This window comes from Telopea speciosissima, chromosome 1, assembly GCF_018873765.1.
Source record: "Telopea speciosissima isolate NSW1024214 ecotype Mountain lineage chromosome 1, Tspe_v1, whole genome shotgun sequence".
NCBI lineage: Eukaryota > Viridiplantae > Streptophyta > Magnoliopsida > Proteales > Proteaceae > Telopea > Telopea speciosissima.
Window position 1 is genome coordinate 79,531,792 of NC_057916.1, and position 22,983 is coordinate 79,554,774.

At 38.7% G+C, this 22,983-nt stretch overlaps 1 protein-coding gene across 1 annotated transcript; it reads right to left on the bottom strand.

Moving 5' to 3' along the window:
- Window positions 1–900: 900 nt before the first annotated feature.
- LOC122672898 (phospholipase D gamma 1-like) lies at window positions 901–21,496 on the bottom strand. Its single transcript, XM_043870408.1, has 10 exons — window positions 19,712–21,496; window positions 19,029–19,145; window positions 12,211–12,405; window positions 10,723–10,971; window positions 10,502–10,570; window positions 10,256–10,403; window positions 6,806–6,954; window positions 2,377–2,553; window positions 1,741–1,938; window positions 901–1,596 (listed from the first exon to the last, which is right to left on the bottom strand). The coding sequence occupies exons 1-10, from the start codon at window positions 21,398–21,400 to the stop codon at window positions 1,303–1,305; spliced, it is 3,285 nt and encodes a 1,094-aa protein (XP_043726343.1). The 5' UTR covers window positions 21,401–21,496; the 3' UTR covers window positions 901–1,302.
- Window positions 21,497–22,983: the final 1,487 nt, after the last annotated feature.

A 22,983-nucleotide genomic window follows, 5' to 3' on the forward strand; every position in this document is an offset into this window, starting at 1 on the left:
TTTGTGACATGTACGATAGTTTAACCTGTTTTCAATCCATGGATTATGGATTAGTGTAATCCTTCATCCATAAGTCACTCACGTTCTTCTGATTAAATTCGTTTCCACCAAAACAGAGTGACTTAAAAACTGCTTCAATTATGGAAGGCCCTACCTATGTTATTGAATTTTTGTCTAGAATTCAACACATGTTCAATTAGATTCTCCAATACAGAGAAAGATATACTGCTACATCTCCCTTCCATATAGCACAACTAGGTGGACCGTGAAGAAAATTCCTTCCTTGAAGGCCGTCTAGTAGAAATTATGTTGCAAGTCACAAATGTGTGAAGAAAATGAAAATTCTTTGGCAATTTAATTCTGTATTATTGCACAGGATTTAATACTTTTATTAATCTATGGTCGGTTTAGATCGATCCTGACCGAATGATTATAAATTACATCCATTTCCTATAAATAATATTTTTATTTTACCCCGACAAAAAAACTAAATATCAAAGCAAGGTTCGTTTCATTCAAACTATGCTATGATTCAAAATGAAATCACAGGTTTACATGAAATCACCACTCTTTTCGACCATGACAAGATCAATAATTCCATGAGCTTGGGCTTTTGTTGCTGCCATAAAACCATCACTTTCCATGTATTCAGATACAACCCAAAAGGGCTTTCCCGATCTTTGTCCATAAACCCTTGTGAGAGTTTCATGGAATTTAAATAGCTCTTATGCTTACAGGACAAATTCTCCTATTTGTACCTCATAAAAAAGAACTACCAGGCTGGTGTATCTTTACCCTAATGATATAACATAATGAAAAGTTTTTCTATCTCACACCATGAGGCGAAGGGAAGAGATAAAGAATACCAAGAAGAAGAAAAAATAAAAGATAGAATTGAACTTTGGCAAATTAATTCTGTATTATTGCACATAATTAATCCTTTTATTACTCTATGGGCATAAATATACAATATTTATCTCCAAAATTTCATCCAACGTAATTATACAAACAAATCCCTCTAACTCGTTATTAATCAATACATCTACAGTGCAAGTTTTGTATTATTGAAAAAACTTGTGACAACAAATAATGGAGTGGAAACTCACACATAATTTACAGTTCAGAAGAACACCTGCATAAATTCCACTAATCTTACTAACTATAGTTTCCAAAAAAGTGAGATCCTTTCCACATGTGGCATTTGCTAAACTTTGGCTTGATTGGTCTTTGTTGCAGAGCCAAAAATTCTAGAACTGTGAACCGTGGGAGGTTGACTGCCGCAATCATTGATTGATTAGTGGATTAGATGGTAAGATTTTCTTGAATGGCAAAAAAGGTTCCTACTATGGTCCCTCCCACATCTGGGAAACTTTCGCATCCACGAAGAGGTTTCACCTTGCCCTTTGGATCAACTTCCACTGGGTACTTCAGGAGGTGTCCCTTCATCTCTGTTATTTCATCAGCAGCAAATTGTCTCCAATTCTGCTCACCCAAGGACCTAACCCGTCTAACACATTCAAGGCTCTCTGGTAGTGTAAAACATTCCTCAAGAATTCCAATGTGCTCTGCCCACAGAGACATTCTATACCCATAAATCTACAAAAATACACAAAACATTCCAATACTGAGTCAGGTATACACTCTGCAAGAGAATCAACATTAGAAAAAGATTATTTATATTACAAGATTCTAGTGTGCTGTCGGTACCAGAGCAAGACTAACATATCTAAATAAGCTTACCTGTCCACATGGATTATATCCATTTTTAGCCCATGTATGCAAAGGCTGATAGGCACCCATTGCAATCTCTGTGTCTCTTGTGCCTTCCATGGATCGCTGGTTGATGTTCGCAGACCCCAATATAATATACTCATCATCTACTATCATGCCTTTTGAATGAACGTAGATCATAAAGCGTCGACTTTTCCGGCAAAGTGCCTATATTTCCAAATTTACAAGCATTTGAGTCAGGTAATGAAAAAAAATGCATGACTGATACACCACGATGCATAAGCAATAAGTAGGCAAAAACACCAGCAAATTGTATAGCAAAAAGATCAGAATTTACAATTGTGAAAAAGGAATTAATAAACTAAGACAATTCAAGTACTGATAAGTTGATGGGCAGGAGAGAAGATGAATGAAACTTAAGAAATAAAAATTCTCAAAAGGATAAAGGAAGTGAGAATATTCTGGTTTTGTATGTTGAGAATTTCAGATTTCCCTTTTCGTAATGAAATTGTTTCCAAGTCCCCCCTAAACCCAGCCCCAACCAAAACCAAAACCAAAACCAAAAAAGAAAAAAATGAAAAAAAAAAAAAGGTAAACAAGAAAAGGAAAAAGGTGGAATGTAGTTTAAGAGATAAAGAGACATACCTGAGGAGAGTTTGTTGGAGTTGGATTTTGTACAGTTGGGATGTCATTCCCATCTAGAGTCTCACGATTGCCAAGGCAGAAGAAATTCAAATAGTCTTCTGGTGTATAAGTATTCTCGAGCCCAACCTCTTCCAAAGCATTGTAAATTGTTTCATACATCATTTGCATCGTTTTATTCTGCAGCAATAACTTCAGTTAAATGAACATATAGTATTTTGGCCTATAACACCTCACACATCACCTTGCAAGTTCATACGACTTTTTTCCAGCAATTTTCTTGCAAATAATGACAACTGCATTTTGTAAGGCATCTTTAAAATGACTAAGGATGTGATATGAATAACATAGCATTAAAGTGAGAGAACATCAGATTCTCTTCAATCATGGCACCAAATTGGGTTACATAACTGTTAGATTCAATCCTAAAAGTCTATAACATAGTTGCCAAGGCTCCAGGCGCCTTTCTCTCCCCTTTTTTCTGGTGTCGCCTTGATCGCCTTGGTTTGCCTAGGCGCCTTTACAACTATGGTCTATAATGGTTGGAGGAGAGACCCACAGGTTTATGAGAGGAGAGACCAATAGGTAGATGAAGACACCAAAGTCCCACTTTCTAACCGATGAGGGATATCAGCATTCCCCCTCACATGTAGGCCGATCGGAACAACGTATATACGTGGAAGGATGCCCGGAAGAGGGATCAAAACCTACGGCAGGATCAAAACCTGCTCTGATACCATGTCAATTGATTGGAACTGAAAACCTTGTTGCCAAAACCAAAAATAAGAGATATGTTTGGTGGTGATATCCTTCATCGATTCACCCAATTGAGCATTTATTTATATGCAAGTTGCCCTATATACCAGTAAAAAAAATACCAGCAAATATATACAAAATGTACAACAGAAAGGGCTAAATTATCTTTCTTTTTTATCAGTCTGTTTGGTTCTTCTCCTCTTTGCTTTGGGTATTTGGTTGTTTGTGTTCTATTCAATTGCCTCCTCATGAATGCACCAAACTTTCCATCAAGCTGCTGTATGTTTTTGTGAGATATAATTCTGTACACAGATTTTCTTTGTTATGATCCATCTTTGTCGCATACGCATTTCTCGTCATGTTGTTTTCCTGGAGCATATTTTATATTATACTCATATTATGAAATCTCCTATTTCCTCCGTCTCATTTCTTCCTTATTAAGGTCAGCGAAAGACAACGACTCCAACTGAAATGTCCCAACTCTTGCCTCCTTTGCCTGGGTGAGCTTCTACATTATCATCAACCCTTCTCCTGCCTCCTCCGCTTCTCTCTCTTTACTTACCGTTGCTACTTCTGTTGATTTAACCATTGATCCTCTCGTTTCTAATTCTACTCCGATATTATACCATTCCACAAGGATTTCTAAACCTCTTCACTGATATGGATTTTTTACTACCGCTTTTACCGCTTTGCTTGCATCTCTTGATCATTTTACATCATTTGCTTTGTTTGGTCCATTAGATATTGTTACTTCTGTTTTTTTACTCTTACCAGTAGGCCTGTTGTATTCCTTCTTGTTGGCAAGAGGCTATAGATTCTGAATTCAGGCCTTATGGATAATAATACTTGGGACCTAGTGCTTACTCCTCTAAACACTTCTATCATCAGTTGTCATTGGGTGTATTCTGTGAAACTCAAATCCGTTGGTTCTATTGAATGCTATAAAGCTTGCCTCATCGCTCAGAGAGATAAAAAGGAATATGGTATTGATCATTCTGAGACATTTACTCCTGTTACTAAGATGACAACTGTTCGTGTAGTCATAGCTCTTTTGCTATACGTCAGTGGCCTATTTTTCAGATGGATGTCAAAAATGCCTTTCTTCATGGTCATTGAAAGAAGCGGTTTACATGCGGCATCCTCTTGGTTTTTCACATGATCGCTCCATGGTGTGTAAATTGAAGAAATCTCTGTACGGCTTGAAACAGGCTCATAGAGCTTGATTTGAAAATTTTCGTGAGGTGATTCTTCAAGCTGGCTTTGCTCAAAGTTATCATGATCATTCATTATTTATTCACTCCTCCCAAGGGTATGGTGTTTCTATTATTATATGTGGATGATGTTCTTATCACTAGAGTGGAGATGATACTCAAGTCAATTCTACATTGAAGGATATTCTTCGTACCTCTTTCAAAATGAAGGATTTGGATCCTCTCACATATTTTCTTGGCTTGGTAGATGTTCACTACTCCAATCGTCATTATCTTATTAACCAACACAATATACTCATGACCTTATAAAATTGGCTAACTTGACTGATGATAAGAAGGTGGATACTCATACTCCTATGGAAATCAATGATAAGTATTCTAAATAAGTTAAGAGACCCGCTTTATGATCATACTATTGATCAGATAAAACAAAATTGGGCTTATTTTAATGGAAATAAGATTTGGGTTGGATTATGTATGTGTTGAGCCTTTGATCCAATGTGCTTTCATTGTAATGGGCTACTTTAATGGGCCTATAAAATGGGTAGAAGCTAGGCCTACGAAATTAATTAAGTACCTTCATTTCCTAATTTTAATTATTATTAAGTGTTTTAGTTAGGCTGGATTAGGATTCTATAACTCTAGTTCGATTTTGAGTCAATTTCCTTAATTAATTTAGTTTCATAGTCAGTTTAAGTTACCTTATTAGTTAAGGATTGATTTAGTCCTTCCCTTTTTAGGGTTTGAGTTTGTTTTTGAGTCTTCTATTTATACTGTGAGATTCTTTTCTTTTCTTTTTTTTTGGGGGGGGGTGTAAAGGGAAATCTATTGAGAATCACGTGTGATACTATGAGATTTAGTGTTAAATATGTGGGAAGTCAATGGTCGTTGGTGGGATTCTAGTTGAGGCTAGGTGGGATGTTTAGTCATATCTTCTTCTTCTTCATTCTTCCTTCTCCATCAATACTCAAGTAAGACAAATTCACAACTCCTAATCTAACCATTGGATGATACTTGATATTTTGATAACTTGTTTGATAACCTAAGAAGTGTTGTTAACCAGAATCTTACCCCTATCGGTTCATTATTTTTTGAGACATCTGAGTTACTAGTTTTTTAAATCTGAAGTTACTAATTCTGTAACAGTACTAGTTTTTTAGATCCAACCATTGGATTAGGTCCATCTTTTAAAGAGTTGTTTCTGGTTGTTTTACTAACTTCATATAAGAATTTCACAATCACCTGAGTTGCTGATCTATTGCTATTAAATATTATTTAATTCTGGTCATTATTTATTCACTGCGATTCTGGCTTATATCATGTTTCTGATCATAAATCTTTAGGCTTCTAGAATCCCATCAATCGGTATCAAAGTTATGGCCAGCAGTATATTAAGTCCCTCTGAAACAGATTCTCAAACAAATAATTGAGATGGTGAAACAACTGAATAATAGATGTGATGCTCTAATTCAGCGAATGGATGACACATTAAAATGACCTTCCACTTTACAAACTGGTCTCAACTTTACACCTCCAAAGGAAGAGAAGAGAGCATCCATCAAAGAGAAGGAGCACGAAATCAATGTTAAAGTTGAAGAGATTCCAACTGGCAAAGTTTGTCTCCTATCAAGATTCATATATGCTACAAACTTTTACAGCTAAATTCCCAGAATAGGTACACAAAGCATTAGCATATGGTATGTTGAACTTCGCCACCATCAGCATCAGAATGTCATGTTACTACTGTTGGATGGCTAATTTCCCTGAAACACTAAATAACTGACTGGGTTGTTAACAGTATCGTTGACATTTATCATATATTTAAGCAACAATACTGCTAACAACCCTGTCAGTTTCAGGAAAATTAACCACCATCAGCATCAGAATGTCATGTTACAACTTACAACTACTAGATGGCTAATATCCCTGAAACTCTACAAAACTAACAGGGTTGTTAACAGTATCATTGCTCACATAACCTATATTTCCACGCACTTTAAAATAATTAAATCATGTTGAACATATTTGTCAAGGTGCCACCTAGGCGTCCAAGCTCTTTCTTGGGTCCAAGGAGATAGCACACCTTGTTGACACGTCATGAGTTTACATGGATTATGTTTATTGCTTTGTTTTTTGATGAAAATGCTTATATTATATCTTATGCTTCATATATTATATGTTGGTTTTCTCATATTATGCCATTACTAGCATAATTATATTATATTGCATTGATATGACTTCTATGTTACATATAAACATAACTATATAAAACTATCATTGTTATATTACATATAGTCATATAATGCACACCTAGGCAAGTGCATTGTTGCCTAGCGGCCTAGGCACCCCTCCAACGCCTTGGGTCGCCTAGTCACCTTTGACAACTATGATGTTGAAGCCCAAGAATTTGAAACAATATAAAACACCCGACAGTTATGGACATTAAAATAATAGTTGGAACCTACCTGCCAAAAGAGAATCCTTTGTGTAGCAGTACCTGTTGGAACACCCTCTGGCCACATTGGAACAACTATATAGGCAGAGAATCTCTCATTTGCTCTGATTTTGTTGGCAATTTTTAGAGCAATTTCCATTGGTATTAGATTGTTTGCACCTACATGCGAAACCATAATTAGCTACAACCACAAAATTCTCATCCTGTCATGCGATACCTAATAATCGAGAGTAAGTAGCAAAAGAGACCAGTGCTAACCTAGTTATGTATTATATGACTTACATATACCAAAAAGGATCACATAATAGAAAGCAAGTATCTGTTTACCGTGGTACAAATTCCAGCAGATATAATTAATCTATTGCAATCAAACAAATATACATTGTTCCTACCATAATTTGTGTAATTGTCATAAACTGAGCTTCACCATTGTTTCAAATCAACTACACTTCCAGTGAAGCTACATGTCAAAAAGATGGCACTGAGAAATTTCCATAGACTTTGTAAAAAACCACACTATGAGAACAAGGGTAATAATCAAGACTTCAGGGTCCGGATAAAGAAACCAAAGAGACTAACACTCCGTTACCAGATATGGAGAGAGAATATATTGACAGATGAACAGCTATTTGCAACTGCAAAATAAAAGACTATCAGCTAATTGCGACTGGAAAATATTTCTCATTATTTAACACAGGGTTATTCCCAAGTCTATATCCAGCTGGTCCAATACCAACCATGTCTGACCAGTATAAATTAGACTTTTGTCAATTTTCTGGGAAAAAGTTTTATAAAATGCTTATCCAAAATGAGGAAGGCCCCATTCTTCCACCACTAGAAGCAGTCCTCAACAGGACCATGCATACGATAAAAACCCAACCCTTCGACTCCATACAATTGCAAGGCCCCATAACCCTTCGCCCATTTACATATTCATCTCAATTTTACAAACAGAAAAAAATAATCAACCCCCCAAAATCCAGGACCACAGAACCAAAAAAAAATAAAACAATTTCTTAGCTTTTCTTGCTACCATGTACTTTTCTTCAGGTTTGAAGATTCAAACATCCCTTTCCATCCATAGGCACAGACATGCCTCAAAAAGAATTATCCTCAATTAAGATTCATACTCTCCCCTCCACTGGACCCCCTTCAATTCCTCTATGACTGATAGTAGAGTTGCTGTCCATGTCACCTTGTATCTCCCTCAAATTTGAAGTTTTTCCCTCTAAACAGCTCCCTTTAAACTTGTGCTTTCAAAATAAAAGAAATGATTTGGGACTTTCCTGTAAGCATCAATCTCTCCCTAATTGTTCTCTTCAACTACGTAATTGATCTGATACCGATACTGAACTGGACCAGCGAAATCCCACCAGGTCTAATTAGGCTCCGCAACACACCACACAAGAAAATGGTGGCAGATGATATGAACAAAGGCCAAGACGAGGGGTAGCTTTTTCAATGCCCTCTATCAGCGATCGTTTGACAGACTACTTTTGCGATGTCTGTCAACCTTTCTCTCAACATGGCACATGGCTACTGGGCTGTAACTTGTCAGACAGCGAGAGGTTATGAACACAGAACCAATTTTAAGCCGCCCGTCAGCTACAGCGTGTAAAGATACCAGACTGCCAAATTTTCTTTTTTGCCTTCCAAGTCCTGTCCCCTCAAAGTTTTACACTGGACATTTTGGGCTGTCCTCCTTTAAGTGCAACATACACTTCATCACCCATAAAATGGCCACAAGGACATTCTCATATTATTTCTCTAAGGCATTATATCCTAATGAAACACCACATCAGGTTATACAGGAATGAAGTAGTCATATGGGGTTAATCCAACATTCTAGGTAAAATGATATAACCCAGCTAACATCAGTTGTTCAGCTAAATTACTTTTCTCACATGATTTGAAGAGCAAGAACACCATAATTTAACCAGGCTTCTAGTCCAAGTAGCATGGAACCAGAGTTTATTTGGCCCAGATTGCAGGAATTGGCTACCCAGTCTTTTGAGTTTTACACTGTTGCTGAGTGTACTCACCAGATTAGGGGTAGAGTGACAGTGGGAGTTGCTCAAAGTGCTGGCATGAGGAGACCCCAGTGAACAGGGAAAGCACCATTCCGATGTTCTGTTTCCTATTGTGTTGGGAAGAATGTACCTTCAAAGAGAATATCCAAAGGGGTAGGTACGTGTTGTCTCACTTTCTGAGCATAAGGTGAAAGAATGTCACCCTAAATTTTTCACAAGGGGTAGACAACTTAACTTCTGTTCTTTTTTAATTTCCAAGGTCCGGAGCATCCTTGGTCTTGACTAATTGAATTTCCAAAATTGGGGGTGTTGGGGGTAGGGTCATTGTTAGCCTAGTTAATTAGGACACCCAATGTAACCGGATTGTCTAGTGACCAAACAAATTCAATTGCAACTTTTCTAGAGCCAAAATCTCCCTGTCACTCATCCACTACTTTATATGACATTGAGTAGGTAGAAATGTTATGTCCCTCGGCAAGGTGGCAAGGTAGACCATTTAGCCCACAATCGCACATTCCTTAGAAGACACTCTTGACTTCACCATGGAAGCCACACCAGGACACAAGTGCACCTTCACACCTTACAGCCTCGAAGCGGGGAGTCTCCCATTAAGTGATCATCCCACTCAACATCTTCCTGTTTGCATCCAACACTTCACGTCTATTTTCTCTCTATGGGACAGCTCTCTGCCAATCATTTAAAAGTTTGGCCATGTCACATCAATCTTCTCAACTGTTCCATAATGTCATAGACCAAAAGTGACATTCTTCAAGGTCTCTCTTTGTGACTTAGTGGGTTTGTGGTCTCTCATCTTGGAAATGCATCTGTCATAGACCAACAGCAACTACATCTGGGGCATATTATACTCCCGCTAGAAACTAGTCATTGCAGCCACCTTGGATTTGTACACCTTCTGGGGCATGTGGTTATTTCGTACCATCAGTGACACACTTTTGACACACATTTCATTCCCACCTGTGCTCTTGGTCTTCACCACCTTACATGTTGAGGGCATCTTTCCCTCCAAACTTGAGGTTGTACTACCTTAAGTTGCTGGTCAAAGACTTCAAATGGTTCCCCCCTCCCCCCTCTTTTTGGTTCTTACCCTGACTCTCTAAGTTGTCTTGCACTGGATTGACTTACTGAAGACATGGCAGTTATGAAGAAATCCGTTATTGCTGATTGAAAAATCTCCATCTGAAAGTCTTACCATGGAGGCAATCCCTGGACTAGGTCAATATCAAAATAAGCCAATGTTTTCAACAACTGCAAGAGACATCAATCACCAGTGAATGATTAAAAGGACACATAGTCTCAAAGATGCATGTTCCAGTGGTCCAATGTGAGAACATGTCCTAATTTCTGTGTTGCGTAACGAACAGAACACATTATGCTCTTCATGTAAATAGATCATACTCATAGCTCCTCACCTAAGTCTTTGTGTTGAGACCAATTGTATGATGACCCAAGGAAGTATTGGTTTTCAATATAAATGAAATGTTGGGCAGATCGGATGGCCTTCACATATGCTGTATGTATGCTCATGTCAATCAGCACATTTTTACCGCATACCAAGTTCTGTTGAACATGACATAGGAGTTAATTAGTCATCATAAGAAATGATACTCAGAATGCAGAAAACAACAAAAGAGAAAGAATAAGTGATGAAACACTACCTTGCTTGTAGCATATCTTGGATCCTTTGGAAAGCCTTTCACAGAATTTGAATCAATTGAACGGAATACCTATGATTGTTGAGGGAACCATCAAAACGGACACAGAATTTTCAAAAATCAAAGCATATATCACAAAATCTAACACCAAACATGAACCCAGTAAAACTCACAACAGTCACAAGTGAACCAGATATAGGGATGGCGATAAAAGTCCAATTTACCTGGACATGCCAAGACTCTGGATCATTCTCAGTTAGGTAAGGAGCATCGAGCACACCAATGATGTCAGGAATTCTTTCTAACCTGAGCAAAGCATCATCATATGATTTTTTTAATTTTTTTATCCCTTGGGGTTTTGAAGCTTTTAGCCAACGCTCTTCAAAGTTGGTAAGAACATCATATGCTGCTGGTCCATCAATTTTACTGTGCAGGTCATGCCATGGTTCCCTTGGACAACCAACAGTTGGCCCCTGCTTAGGGAATATCACATGTAAGTAAACAAAAAAGAGTGAACAATTTATAAAAGGGGTGAGTTCGGAGACGGTCCTAACCTTTGGCATTTTTTTGCACAAAGTGGCCGCTCTCAGAACTTGAACCCGGACACTTGCCCTAGCAGACAGAACCTTTTACCATTGTTTCAAGAAATGGCCCCTAGGAGTGAAATTTTATCCCCAAAAAAGAAGAGGAAACAAGAGCTTAGACTTCAAAACCTCACAACATATTCAGCACTGATGATGAACCACCTTAATCCATGGTGGCCACAATCTTTTTTTTAATAATCTCTACCAAGACTTTTAATTGTTTAACTGGTAACAGTGTTCATGTTTCTTTTATCATATTGCAGGGGTCTTTTTTTTTTTTTTAACTAAGAACTGGTCAAAGAAATTTGTTTAAGGAGTAATATAATGAGTATATAGCAATTTAAAGAAAGAAGACTTCTCTTTTCAATAACAAAGTTCCCTCTACTTGCAGCAGTACTCTATTCAAATTTACTGTTGAAGTGTTTTCACCATGAATCTGACATACAAGTCTAATGGCACTATATAACGTTTTCACCTCTGTTTTTTTTTTCTTTCTTTCTATCTTTATTTAATCCAGTGACAATTCCTGTCTTTGTCTCTTGGGGTCAGGAAGTGATAAGGAAGCTAGATTAGCCAGAATGCTAAGCAGAAGAACAAAGTAAAATTCTTCTCTATTTGCAACCACCTGCAGCATCCACTGCGAAGGGGATGCAGATGATTATTTTTTGTCTTAATAACAAGAATTCATTATTTTTAAAGTGGTAATGTAATATATTCATTAATTTTTAGAGAAGGTGATCAAATTAATTTTCCCTAATTTTTTCCATTAAAATTATCCGCAGCTCATGCAAAGCATTGCATCCGACAAATTTCTCCAAACAGTTAAAATAAATTTCCTCAAAGCTAAAACAAAAAATTCAATAATGCCCAAGGAAAATATCCATTGAGGGCAAAATTTCTATCCTCGATTCTTTGAACTCTTCATTTCATGAATTTGGTTGAGTTTCCAAGAATAGTGGGATTTTTTTTCATGTACAATGACTGGAAAGGGGCCCTTATTATTCTCATTTGGGTAATATCAACATATCTAGAATGTGCAAACTGCTAACAAAGATCAAGTAATAAGAGTAATCAAAAAATCTCAAAACTCAAATACAACAGCATAGAAGAACAGCTGTGTAGGATTACCGTGAAAGTGGGGTTATGATAGTCATCCTTATGAACAGTTTCTAGTGTCCGAAATAGGTGATGTCTTGGAGTATCATACCGCCCATCACATAAATCAAGTCCTCCAACAAAAGCTATGATTTTTCTCTTATTATCACCGGCGTCAGCATCCACAATCACGGTTTTCTGATGATGGGTGTAGATTGTTCCAACTTCCTGAGAACAAAAATGGATAAACACATAATGCAAATCCCAATATTGGAGATATGGGAAAAATCAAATAGACTTAAGAAACAGGGAAAAAAAAATTATGGGGGCAAAAAACTAAACATACTAGCACAGGCTCATCCACACAAGAATATTACAACAAAAGTCCTGATTGAAGTGCGAGTCTTTTTCACCACTGATAAATAAGAACACGCGAAACAGAAAGATGGCTTACTAAATCAGATTAAGGTGGAAAAATTAGGGGCACTTAAACAACAAATAGCAAGTAGGTGAAATATGGAAAAGTTAAGAACATTGAGAGTGAGGTACCCTTTCCACCCTTGCAAATATGAAAATGATTTCAGATATTAGTGAGGCAACAAAACCAAAAAAAAAAAGAAGGGAAAATTACACTGCCACCCCCTGAGGTTTGTATTAAATACAGAGCGACCCCCTATGTTTCTAAATTATACAGCCACACCCCCTGAGTGGACGGTGTTAAATAATACATTTTAAATACCAACTTTGCCCTCTTCTAATATCCTGTTAATACTCAGTGGGAAATTCCAACTTTGCCCTCTTCTAAGATTATGAACCAAAATCGACAAACCCTTTTTACCGTTGTCTTCTTCCCCAAATCTGAAGTTGCCTCCATCGCTGACCTGAAACTCCACCGCACAGGTATTCATTTATACATCTATGTCTTCTCTCCCTCATCTCTTCTCCCTCTATTCTCTCTCGGATTTTTTTTCCCTGCTCTCATTCATTCGCTATTAACCCTACAAAATCTGCAAACCCAAACTTTGAATCTCGACCTAACATGGTCTTCGTCGAGTTCTCCGCAAAGGTTGCAGCAAGAATTGCAGCATCAGACCTTGCTTGCAATGGATCAAAAACCCAGAATCCCAAGCACATGCCACTGTCTTCCTCACCAAGTTTTATGGCCGTGCTGGGCTCATGAATCTCATTAATGCCGGACCTGAACACCTCCGTCCTGGTAACTACCCCCTCTCTGTTTTTCTCTCAAAATTAGATTTTGATTTTGATTTCGATTTGCTAAACTGTTTTGCCATTGATTAGTTGCAGCGATATTCAGGTCTTGTGAAATTTGCTTGATCTGGACAAACGAGAGCTTTATCGGTTGCTGAAATAATGGAAAAATGGGTCTTGAAGGGGAAGGACAGAAGGAGAGGAGAACAAGAAGAAGATTAAGTTGCAGACTTTCTTCAACTAAGGCTACAGGGGCAGGGTTTATTTAACAGCCTCATAACCTGGAAATAAAATCTGCAAAAGCCATCCATTTATGTGATGGAAAGAAAAGAAAGAACAAAAGAGAGAAAGTTAAGAGATGGAATCAAATAAAAAAGAAGTGGAGAAAGAAAAGTTAACCCAGAAAAAAAGGGGAAAATGAAGAACTTCATCAGGATTCAAGACTTGAAGGGGTGGAGAACGGTAGATGCCGGAGTTGCATAGTATGACAATAGAGAGAAAAGCTTGTGCTAATTCTAGAAGAAGAAGATGAGAAAATGAAAAAGAAACGAGGAGAACGGTAGACGCCGGAGTTGCAGAGCATGGCAGAAATGGAGACTTCCTCCTCTGCTTCAGGATTGCCGTCGGATTGCCCCAACTTTCACCCCCAAAGCCCTCTCAGCCTACATCTACTTGCAGCAGAAGATCATTTTTGAACACCTAAAACGCTTGCAGTCTCTCTTTCAGTAATCCGTCTAAACCCATAGCTCTTCGTCTCCTCTATCATGAGATGAATCTTGAGACTTCTCAGAATGTCTTCGTGGGTCTTTACTTCAGTGCCAAAGTTCGGGTGGGTTTCAACAGGGATTACAATCTATTCAATGCGGGGTTGATGAAACTACCGATGGATCTCCCTGGATTTCAGTTCTACAAGGCGAGATTCACCGTCAAGAGGCTTTGTGAAACCCTAGCTATTTGTGCAGGTCAGAGCAAAGCGAAGATAATGAAGGGAAGAGAACCCTCCTACTTGGTTGATTTCTAGATGCAAGAGACAGTGAAGGAGATCAATGCAGCGGCAGAATCCGGCAAAAAAGCACCATTTTCCGACGATATCATCTCTGTTATGAGCTGTCACAATTTTGGATTTACACCGCCAACTACAATACTAGGGGTATATTCTGATGATATCGTCTCTATTATGAGCTGTCACAATTTTGGATTTACACCGTCAACTACAATACTAGGGGTATATAATTGGGGTATTTTAGTCATTTTAAGTCATGAATTACCAACACCGTACAACTTAACGGGAATGATATAACGGAGTGGGGCTGACTGTAACAACTAACCAAACCTTAGGGGGTGTGGTTGTATAATTTAGAAACACAGGGGGTCGCTCTGTATTTAATATAAACCTCAGGGGGTGGCAGTGTAATTTTCCCCAAAAAAAAACCTCAAAATTTCTCCATCCTAGAGCAGCAAAAGAATCATTTGGAGTCATACTTCATTGTTGGAGAAGTACCTAACTTATATGAAGGATTTGTATGAGTTTTAACTTGAAGTGTTGATTGTTGCATTAGTAAGAGAAATGTTTATATGAAAAGAGAGAGAGGAAAAATTTTGCTCTATGAGAAAGGAACATCTACACATGATCAGATATGATAAGCTTCACCATTGTGCTTATATTCATATATCCAAACTCTTGGAGAAATATAAAGCACCAACTAACATATTGGGTAATCTCCAAAAAACTTCATAAGATCTACCGATCCAAGAGACTAGATGTAGAACATTTTTCGTGTAATAGTCAATTGTAACTTTGTTGGGTCTGGTTTAGGTCTGATCTAGGGAGCCAGATTCAATAGTGATGGAACCGCTTCCTCTAAAAGGCTGACCTTGCAAGAAAGGGAGGAAACAATATGTATATCATATAAGAGCTCTAGCACGGCAGACTATCCAAAGGGGGACACAGGTGGATAAATAATTCAACACCTGCCTGCTCCCAGGGGAACTCGATACCATGACCCCTGCCTGCTCCGATACCATGATGGAACCGCTTCCTCTAAAAGGCTGACCTTGTAGGAAAGGGAGGAAATAATATGTATATCATACAGGAACTCTAACACGGCGGACTATCCAAAGAGGGACACGGGTGGATAAATAATTCAACAAATAGTAAACTGGACAAGATGCCAAATACAATATATCATATTTTATTACATCTTATGCTCATAATGGCTAATAAATGGTAGTGGTTTTCCTCGACAGCAAAAATACTTGCTACGTAACAGGTCATATGTGGCTGAAAATTTGTTGATAGGTGAATCCCAAGGTCTTTTCTTCACATGTCAAGTTTAGTCCAAACAGCACTGACCAAGTGGTAAAATAAAGGTTGAAAATCTAGTGAAAATAAGAAAAAATCATTGAAAAGAAATGGATAGCTACAAGAAGAAAAAACCAATACATTGTAGGGTACACAATTACATTTGAGTGCGAAACTTGACACATGGCCAATCTAGACCATTCCACAGACATCCAAAGGTTAGTATTGTTACATCACACTTCCACAAGGCACAAATACATGTGCAATCCATAGATTCCATAATGAATGTGGAATCTAGAAAAGTTATTACTTTTCATGGAATACCCACATGCCATGGACCCACCCAGTCACATATACCCCATAAGGATTCAGTGAAAACTTGAGGGGCATTGTCCCCATGGTGCCGCCCCTGCCTACAGTGTTCTTGATAAAAACAGTGTTAACTCTTGGTTCTTACCTTAGTTAGTAATCGCATTCGCGATTATGCGATCGAATTTTGACGCATAATACTCCGCCCGCACTTTCCGTATTTTTATAAAAACGCGTTTTTAATCGATCGCGTATTATACTCGTATAATTCGGGTATTATACGTTTATACTTTTAAATTTTACTCTAATGTTTTAAAAAAAAAAAACCCCCAAAGATTAGAATTTTTCACGATTTCACTTTCTCTTCTTTTGTGATTGCGTTTTCCTCCAAAGTCCAACCCTAGAAGGCACAGCAGCGGCAGCCCTCCATCTCCGTTCAACACGCTTCTCAAAGCCGGCAACAACATCGGCGCAGCGCGCGCGGCAGGCGCGCAGCCGGGCGCGCGCGCCGCGGCGGCGCGCGTTCTCCTTGTTTATTTCTTCTTCCTTGTTGTTCTTGAAGAACTTCTTCCACGTGGTTAGTATCCCTTTCTCTATTTCGTATTGTTTGCTAATCAAACGAAAAATCACAAGTTCAATTGCATCTCCATGGAAAATAGAAGCGGGAAACCTTTTTTATTTTCAGTTTCTCACCACAATCCACGTTCACCTATCCTCTGTTTCACTCTTATCTACAAGGATTAATTAATTTGGTAAAAGCAAGTTTCCCTATTTTTTCCCTATTCTCATTTGTAGTTAATCACATAATTTTTCCTTTTTTTTTTTAGCTTCGTTGTTGTGTTCTCGTTTTAAGATGCCTTGCGAGTCTCCTTATTTCTGTTTTATTCTTATTCTCATTGTCGAAATTGGAATTTTGTGGAAATCTAACCTCAACTTCACTTTTGGTTGAAAATTCTCACATTTTCCACTATGGTTCAACCAAAAAAAAAAAAAAACCTTCTCCACTATGGGGTGTGGGTCTCTCTCGTTTAGAGACTACTTTATTGATATTTTGATATTTTAAGTGCTAATCTTAGAGATGTAATATAAGATATTATATTATTGTGTTTATTTTAGTTTATAAAATCATGATATTATTTTGTTTATTAGGTGGTGAATGCATGTTATATAATGAATATATGCCCGTTTTTTTAAAAGTATTATTGCCGTCTATGCCGTATTATACACGTATTAAGCGCGTATCGTATTATTACCGTATGCGTTTTATGAAGCCGAATTTTTAAAAAGTATTATTACCGTCTAGTCCGTTTAATTGCCGTACGTATCCGTTCCCGTTCAATTGCCGTTCCCGAACTTACTAACTAAGGTTCTTACTACATAAACTGATCTGAGACCAAATCAAATGGCACATACATGCAATGGAAGTAATAAGAAGCTCACCAATATAGTAAGGGACATTTTCATTGACATCCTCTCCATTGGACCGTGGAATTAATACCACCCCAGTAAGGGCCAAATTATCAATTTGGGCCCAAAAACTAATGGAAAAAGCATTTTAACTGTTAATTAGTGATGTCAGCATGTTAATATTTTTGTAAAGACTATTTTACCCTTGTTTTTGTTCAATACATTTTTTATTCCTTTTTCTTTCCTTCTTCTCCTTCTGCTGTTTTTTCCGATAGCCGTCGCAGCCACCATCACCAGCCCCTCCAGCCCTCCTTCTCTCGCTCGTACTCTCCCTCCCAAGCAACCCCATCAACATGGAAGCCAGCTTACATCCATGTCTCTTCTCCGTTCCTTTCTCCAGTTCTTCCCTCCTTCGGTGAAACCCTAGAGCCTGTAGATTTACAACTCCACCAAAATTCCAAACCCTAGTTTTCGTGCCCTAAGCTCCCACAGCCATGGAAGCCTCGACGGTTCTAAGGCATTCTGACGATCAGATTCCAAGTTATTGAGGAATCTTACTGGAACTAGGATTCTTGAGTAGAAACCCTAAACCCAAAACAGCAGAATCGATGGCAGGGATTTAAGGTTCTAGATCAGAAATCAATGGTTGACAGATATCAAGGATTAAACAATAAACTGAACCAGAAATCAGAAACAGAAAATTAGATTTAGGGAAACCAGAATTTGAAAAAGCAGATTTGAAGTAGGAGTTCTGAAATGATTAAGTTTAGGGTCATAATAGTGAACTGAAGTTGAGAAAAGCAGAAAAATATCTAGCCGGATATTATATCAGCAAGCAATACGGAATCAAAGGAAATGAGAAAACTAGAAGCTGCAAGGTATGAGAAGTTCAAAAAACCTGCCCCTAAATTGGAAAGAAGAACATAATTAATAGATAGATGAAAGAATAGAAGATCAAGTTCAGGAAATCCACCCAAACTGAAGGTTTGGAATCCTCCAGAACCGGTCCTGGTATCCACCAATGCTGAATCCATAGCTACCCCACTCATAATCCAGTGAGCACCATCCCTGAATCCACAGATGTCTAAGCCTGAAATCCACAGACCAGCAAAGCAACAGCTTATCTTTACTTAAAAAATCACCGTTCGAGCTTCCCTGAGATAAGAAGAAGAAAGGGGAGAGGGATGCCATGGTCGCCAGGGGAGGGAGAGTGAGGGCTGAGTTTTTTATGTTTTAGTGTGAAGGATATTTTAGTCAATTGTATTTCATACAGTTAACCCCGTTAGTTTTTGGGCCCAAATTGATATTTTGGCCCTTAATGGGGTGGCATTAATTCCACGGTCCAACGGAGGGGTTGTCGATGAAAATTTCCCATATGGTAATTGTAAACTTGGGAAACATTTATATCAACAGGGGAGGAAAAAAATTCCTCAAGAAGCACTAACTACAGAAAAATGGGGAGGGGGGGTGGAATCAGTACTCACCTCTCAGTTTTCTCCATTTGAACTAATAAGGAACATCAGATTCTAAGGATCGAATTTTTGGAGAATAGGCATTGAATAATTTAAAACTAGCAAACTCTGAAGAAGTAAAGAGTCAGATGAGATAATCATTTACGTCTAACCTGCTGTTTGGCCCAGCTATGTCGTTTTCCAGCAGATCGGGGGCAAAGTAGAACCTGCACTGAAGAGTGCTTGAAGAAGCGTCTAATCTCTTCATCATGGGTCTGCATGACTCCATCCTACACGTTAAAAAAATGATTAGCAAACTCACAAAAGACTTGGTTTACACAAAAAAATGCAAAAGCCTTAGAAAGAAGCTCCTAGAAGAAAATTGGAGAAGTGACATGAAGATAACCTGACTAAGAAATGATATTCTGAAAGCAACCAAAATGAGTATCCATTTACATGGTTAAGAATACAAAGTTACTTAAATATCAGTAATTGCCCATATCGTACAAAAACAATGAAACATAAAAGGAGAAAGTGCACGGATCAGCCTAAGCACATTATACAGGCATGCCCTCTATATCTCATCTTGTTGTGATACCATTAGACCATGAGTTTTAAGCCACTCTCAAACTAACAACAGGAATTTAGACAGTTGGCTCAGGTGGACCCAGTTAATAACATTGTTGATATTGTAATGACCAACTTTTGTTAATTAACAATACTTTCAAAACCAAAATTAAGGTATAAACGAAGATTTTGAGCCTCAACATATTAAATGTCTATTTGGAAGCCAGACAACAACTACCATGGATTCAAGCTATGAAGGAGGAATCATGAGAAAAGTAGGTGAATTTACCGTTTTATAGCCCAAGATGCTCCTTGAAGTAGGATCATCCCATACAAGAAGAAGAACTCTCAAACCTTCCTGCGACTTGGTTGTGAGAAGATCCCCCAGGGTACAGTCTGATGCATAACCAGCATCCCGGACGAGTCTGACTTTGTGGAACACAGACCACCCTGTGATGTAAATTAAACGACGAGCCTGACTTATTGCAGCAAACATGTCACTCCAACACTTGCCATGTTCGAACAGCATCCCATGATCTAGCTTCAGGTTTGGCAGACAACCATCAGGAACATGGGCATCTTGATAAAGTGTAACTTTTCCACCTTTCCTAAGAGGAAAATATGTACCCAGAACACCAGGATAATCAGGGCCTGATCCAACTCCATTATCGTAAATGGTCAGTTTGTCTATTGGAGTATATTGAATTGAAAGACTCAATTGGGCTCCCGGTTTACAGGGCTTCCCATTAGCATTGAGGATTGGGAAGGATCCCTCAACTTTTGCTCCTGAGTATATCTGCTCCACTGGGATGCCTACAACCCCCATTACCTGGGAGCCAACAACATCACTGTCTTTGACAATAAAGTGAACTTCTGCAGCATAATGTGCCACAGGAACATTAAAATGCTGCATCCAAACAGGGTTCTCAGTATTGCTGATCACAAAAGTACGTGCAACTACAGCGCTGGACACTGACACTGTGACATACGGATCACTGGTTATCTTATGATTCATGCGCCCCTCGATTTTGTTGGTGACATTTACCGGCAGGCTCCCAAAGATGTCTCCTAAGGTCTTATGGAACATGTCCATGTTGGGAAGGTTTCTTGCATCACGGATCCAGATATCTAAATTCCCATGCAACAGCAACACCTTCAAAGACACTTTAGATGCTTGAAATGGAACCATCTGTAGACTCTGACCGTGAAGTGATCCCTCAAATGATGGCAAAGCGGCATAAGGGGATTGAGGAAGAGGCAATGGCCCTGAATGCGAATGTCGTATGTTTGGGAACGAATCATTAGGATAACCATACATGTCCACCCGGTTACCGTACCTTCTTGCACTCAGGCTCTGCAACTTGGGGGACGAATTTGAAACTGTCGGAGGGGCAGAAGAATTGTGATCTGACAACTGGACTCTAGCTAAAAGATCATCAATTGGGGGATAAACAGAGGAGTGGGACTGGGACGAGCTGCCAACATCTTCATGATGGAGGGAGGACCCAACACCAGCCGATGCTGAACTTTCTTGTAGGTGGAAACTGGGTAAGCTATTAACACGAGAATGGCCCGTGTGATGACTTTCAGGTGGTGGGTAGGGATTAGATTGCTGGGTTGGGTGATGCGAGGAGCCTTCAGTGAAACTAGCATTGTATTGAAGCCGCGGAGGAGAACTATGGGTAACAGGGGAAGGGTAATGAGGATTGGGATATGGGTAAGGATAGGGACCCGGTGCAGAGTGAGACGGAGGAGGGTAATGGTAGTCTAAGGATCCAGAGTGGCTGTGGTACACTGGGGGTGGCTGCTGTGGAGGTTGTGGGTATGGGAAGGAATGAGATGGAGGATAGGGATAGGGATACGGATAAGGATGAGGAGGAGAAGACGATGCAGAAGGTGGGTATGAATCTGAATGGGGAGGTGGAGGTTGAGGGTATCGATAGGGATCGTGGTACGAATATGGACCATAATTCGCCATTATTAAAACCTACAATCTGCTCTATGTTTCTTAAGAATTGATGAATTTCAAACGCCAACAAGCTCTTAATAATAGCAGAAAAGAGGAAACAAGAGATGGTATGGTATGGTTTGGTTTGGTTTGCACTCTTTCTCGTTTGACGGATTATTCGAAGTTGAAACTCGAATTAAATTATATGTTTCTGGGCAAAATAAGAGAGAGAGAGATGGAATTACCGTTGTCCGTTAAGAGAAGAGAAAGAGAAATGGGCTACTGGCGTGGTTCAACTCTTCAAAGCTATAACATTTGAAGAAAAGACGAGAGGGGGAAGCAGAGGAGGAGTTTGGAGCTTGGGAAGGTTCCGCTTGGCCTCCACTTTGCTTTCGTCGTCGAAGAAACCTGGAAACCGACGAAAACGAGTGGTGTCTTACGTAACAAACAAAGAAGAAAGAAGAAGGAATTTTGGGTTGCGTAAGCTTTGCGGCATGTTGAGCTCCGCATTTTAAGCATCAATGTTCAATTTCGGATTAACCCCTTCTTTGATCTTCTGTTAAATTTCAACGGTGGGGAACTGGGAACCAATAAGGGAGGGTGGGAACTTGGTTGGTTTGGTTATGTCAAATCCATCCCTTCGTTATTTGTCCATTTTTGCTAAATTTAACCTGATCTGATCTAATTGGTGAACTGGCTCTTTTTCGACCTTTTAATCTTCTTCTTTTTTTCCTTTGCTTAAATAATTTAGGACAGGGCAACAAATTTAAGCAAAGTGCTTACAAAGGGAGGAGGGGTATTTATAAAAACAAAATAAACAAATGATTGGTTCTGAGATATACGTTCATCTGCCTATGTGTAAAGGATCCATGTTCAAGTGTAGTGTTGGGAGTTGGGACCACGACTCTAGTTATAGTTTTAAGAATCGGTGTTGGATAGAAATTGCTCTATCAACGCTACGGGATCGCTCCACTACGGATATCAATACAGACCCGGTGTGAGCAAGGTTTGAAGAATCGGAACAGCTCAATTGATTTGGGACAATCCAATTCAGATAGATATTATATAGAAAGTTAGAAACTAGGGCTTGGGATTTGTTTTGCCCATTTCCACTTATTTTGGCTGATTCCAAATTGATCCTGATCTTTGGTTTTTTAAACCCTAGGTTTGAGGGATTGAGGGAATCTCTTATGTTGTACCAATGGTGGTGAAAAATAATAAAATCATCCATATAGGATTCACATGGTCAAACTCTTTCTCATAATTTAAATATTGTTGAAGACTATATAAGTTGTTGGACCGAATTTCTACCCATAGTGAAGGGATCCCTTACCTTTTTTGTCATCGGATTGGACTCCTAAGGTCATGACCGACTTTGAACAAGAAGGACCGATGTATTTTACCATTGATTTCCTTCATGGTAGGTACGATGGAGGAAAACTTTCCCCTAAATTGTTTGTCTATTATTCAATTGTGCTTTTTGAATGATTCAAAGATCTGAAAACAATCTTCTACTCTTTTTTTTTTATTTTCCCTTTTTAGCCCTTTATAATATATATCCATCCTTTGAATTTTGTAACTATAGCAAATCAACTAACCTCAACCATTAAATA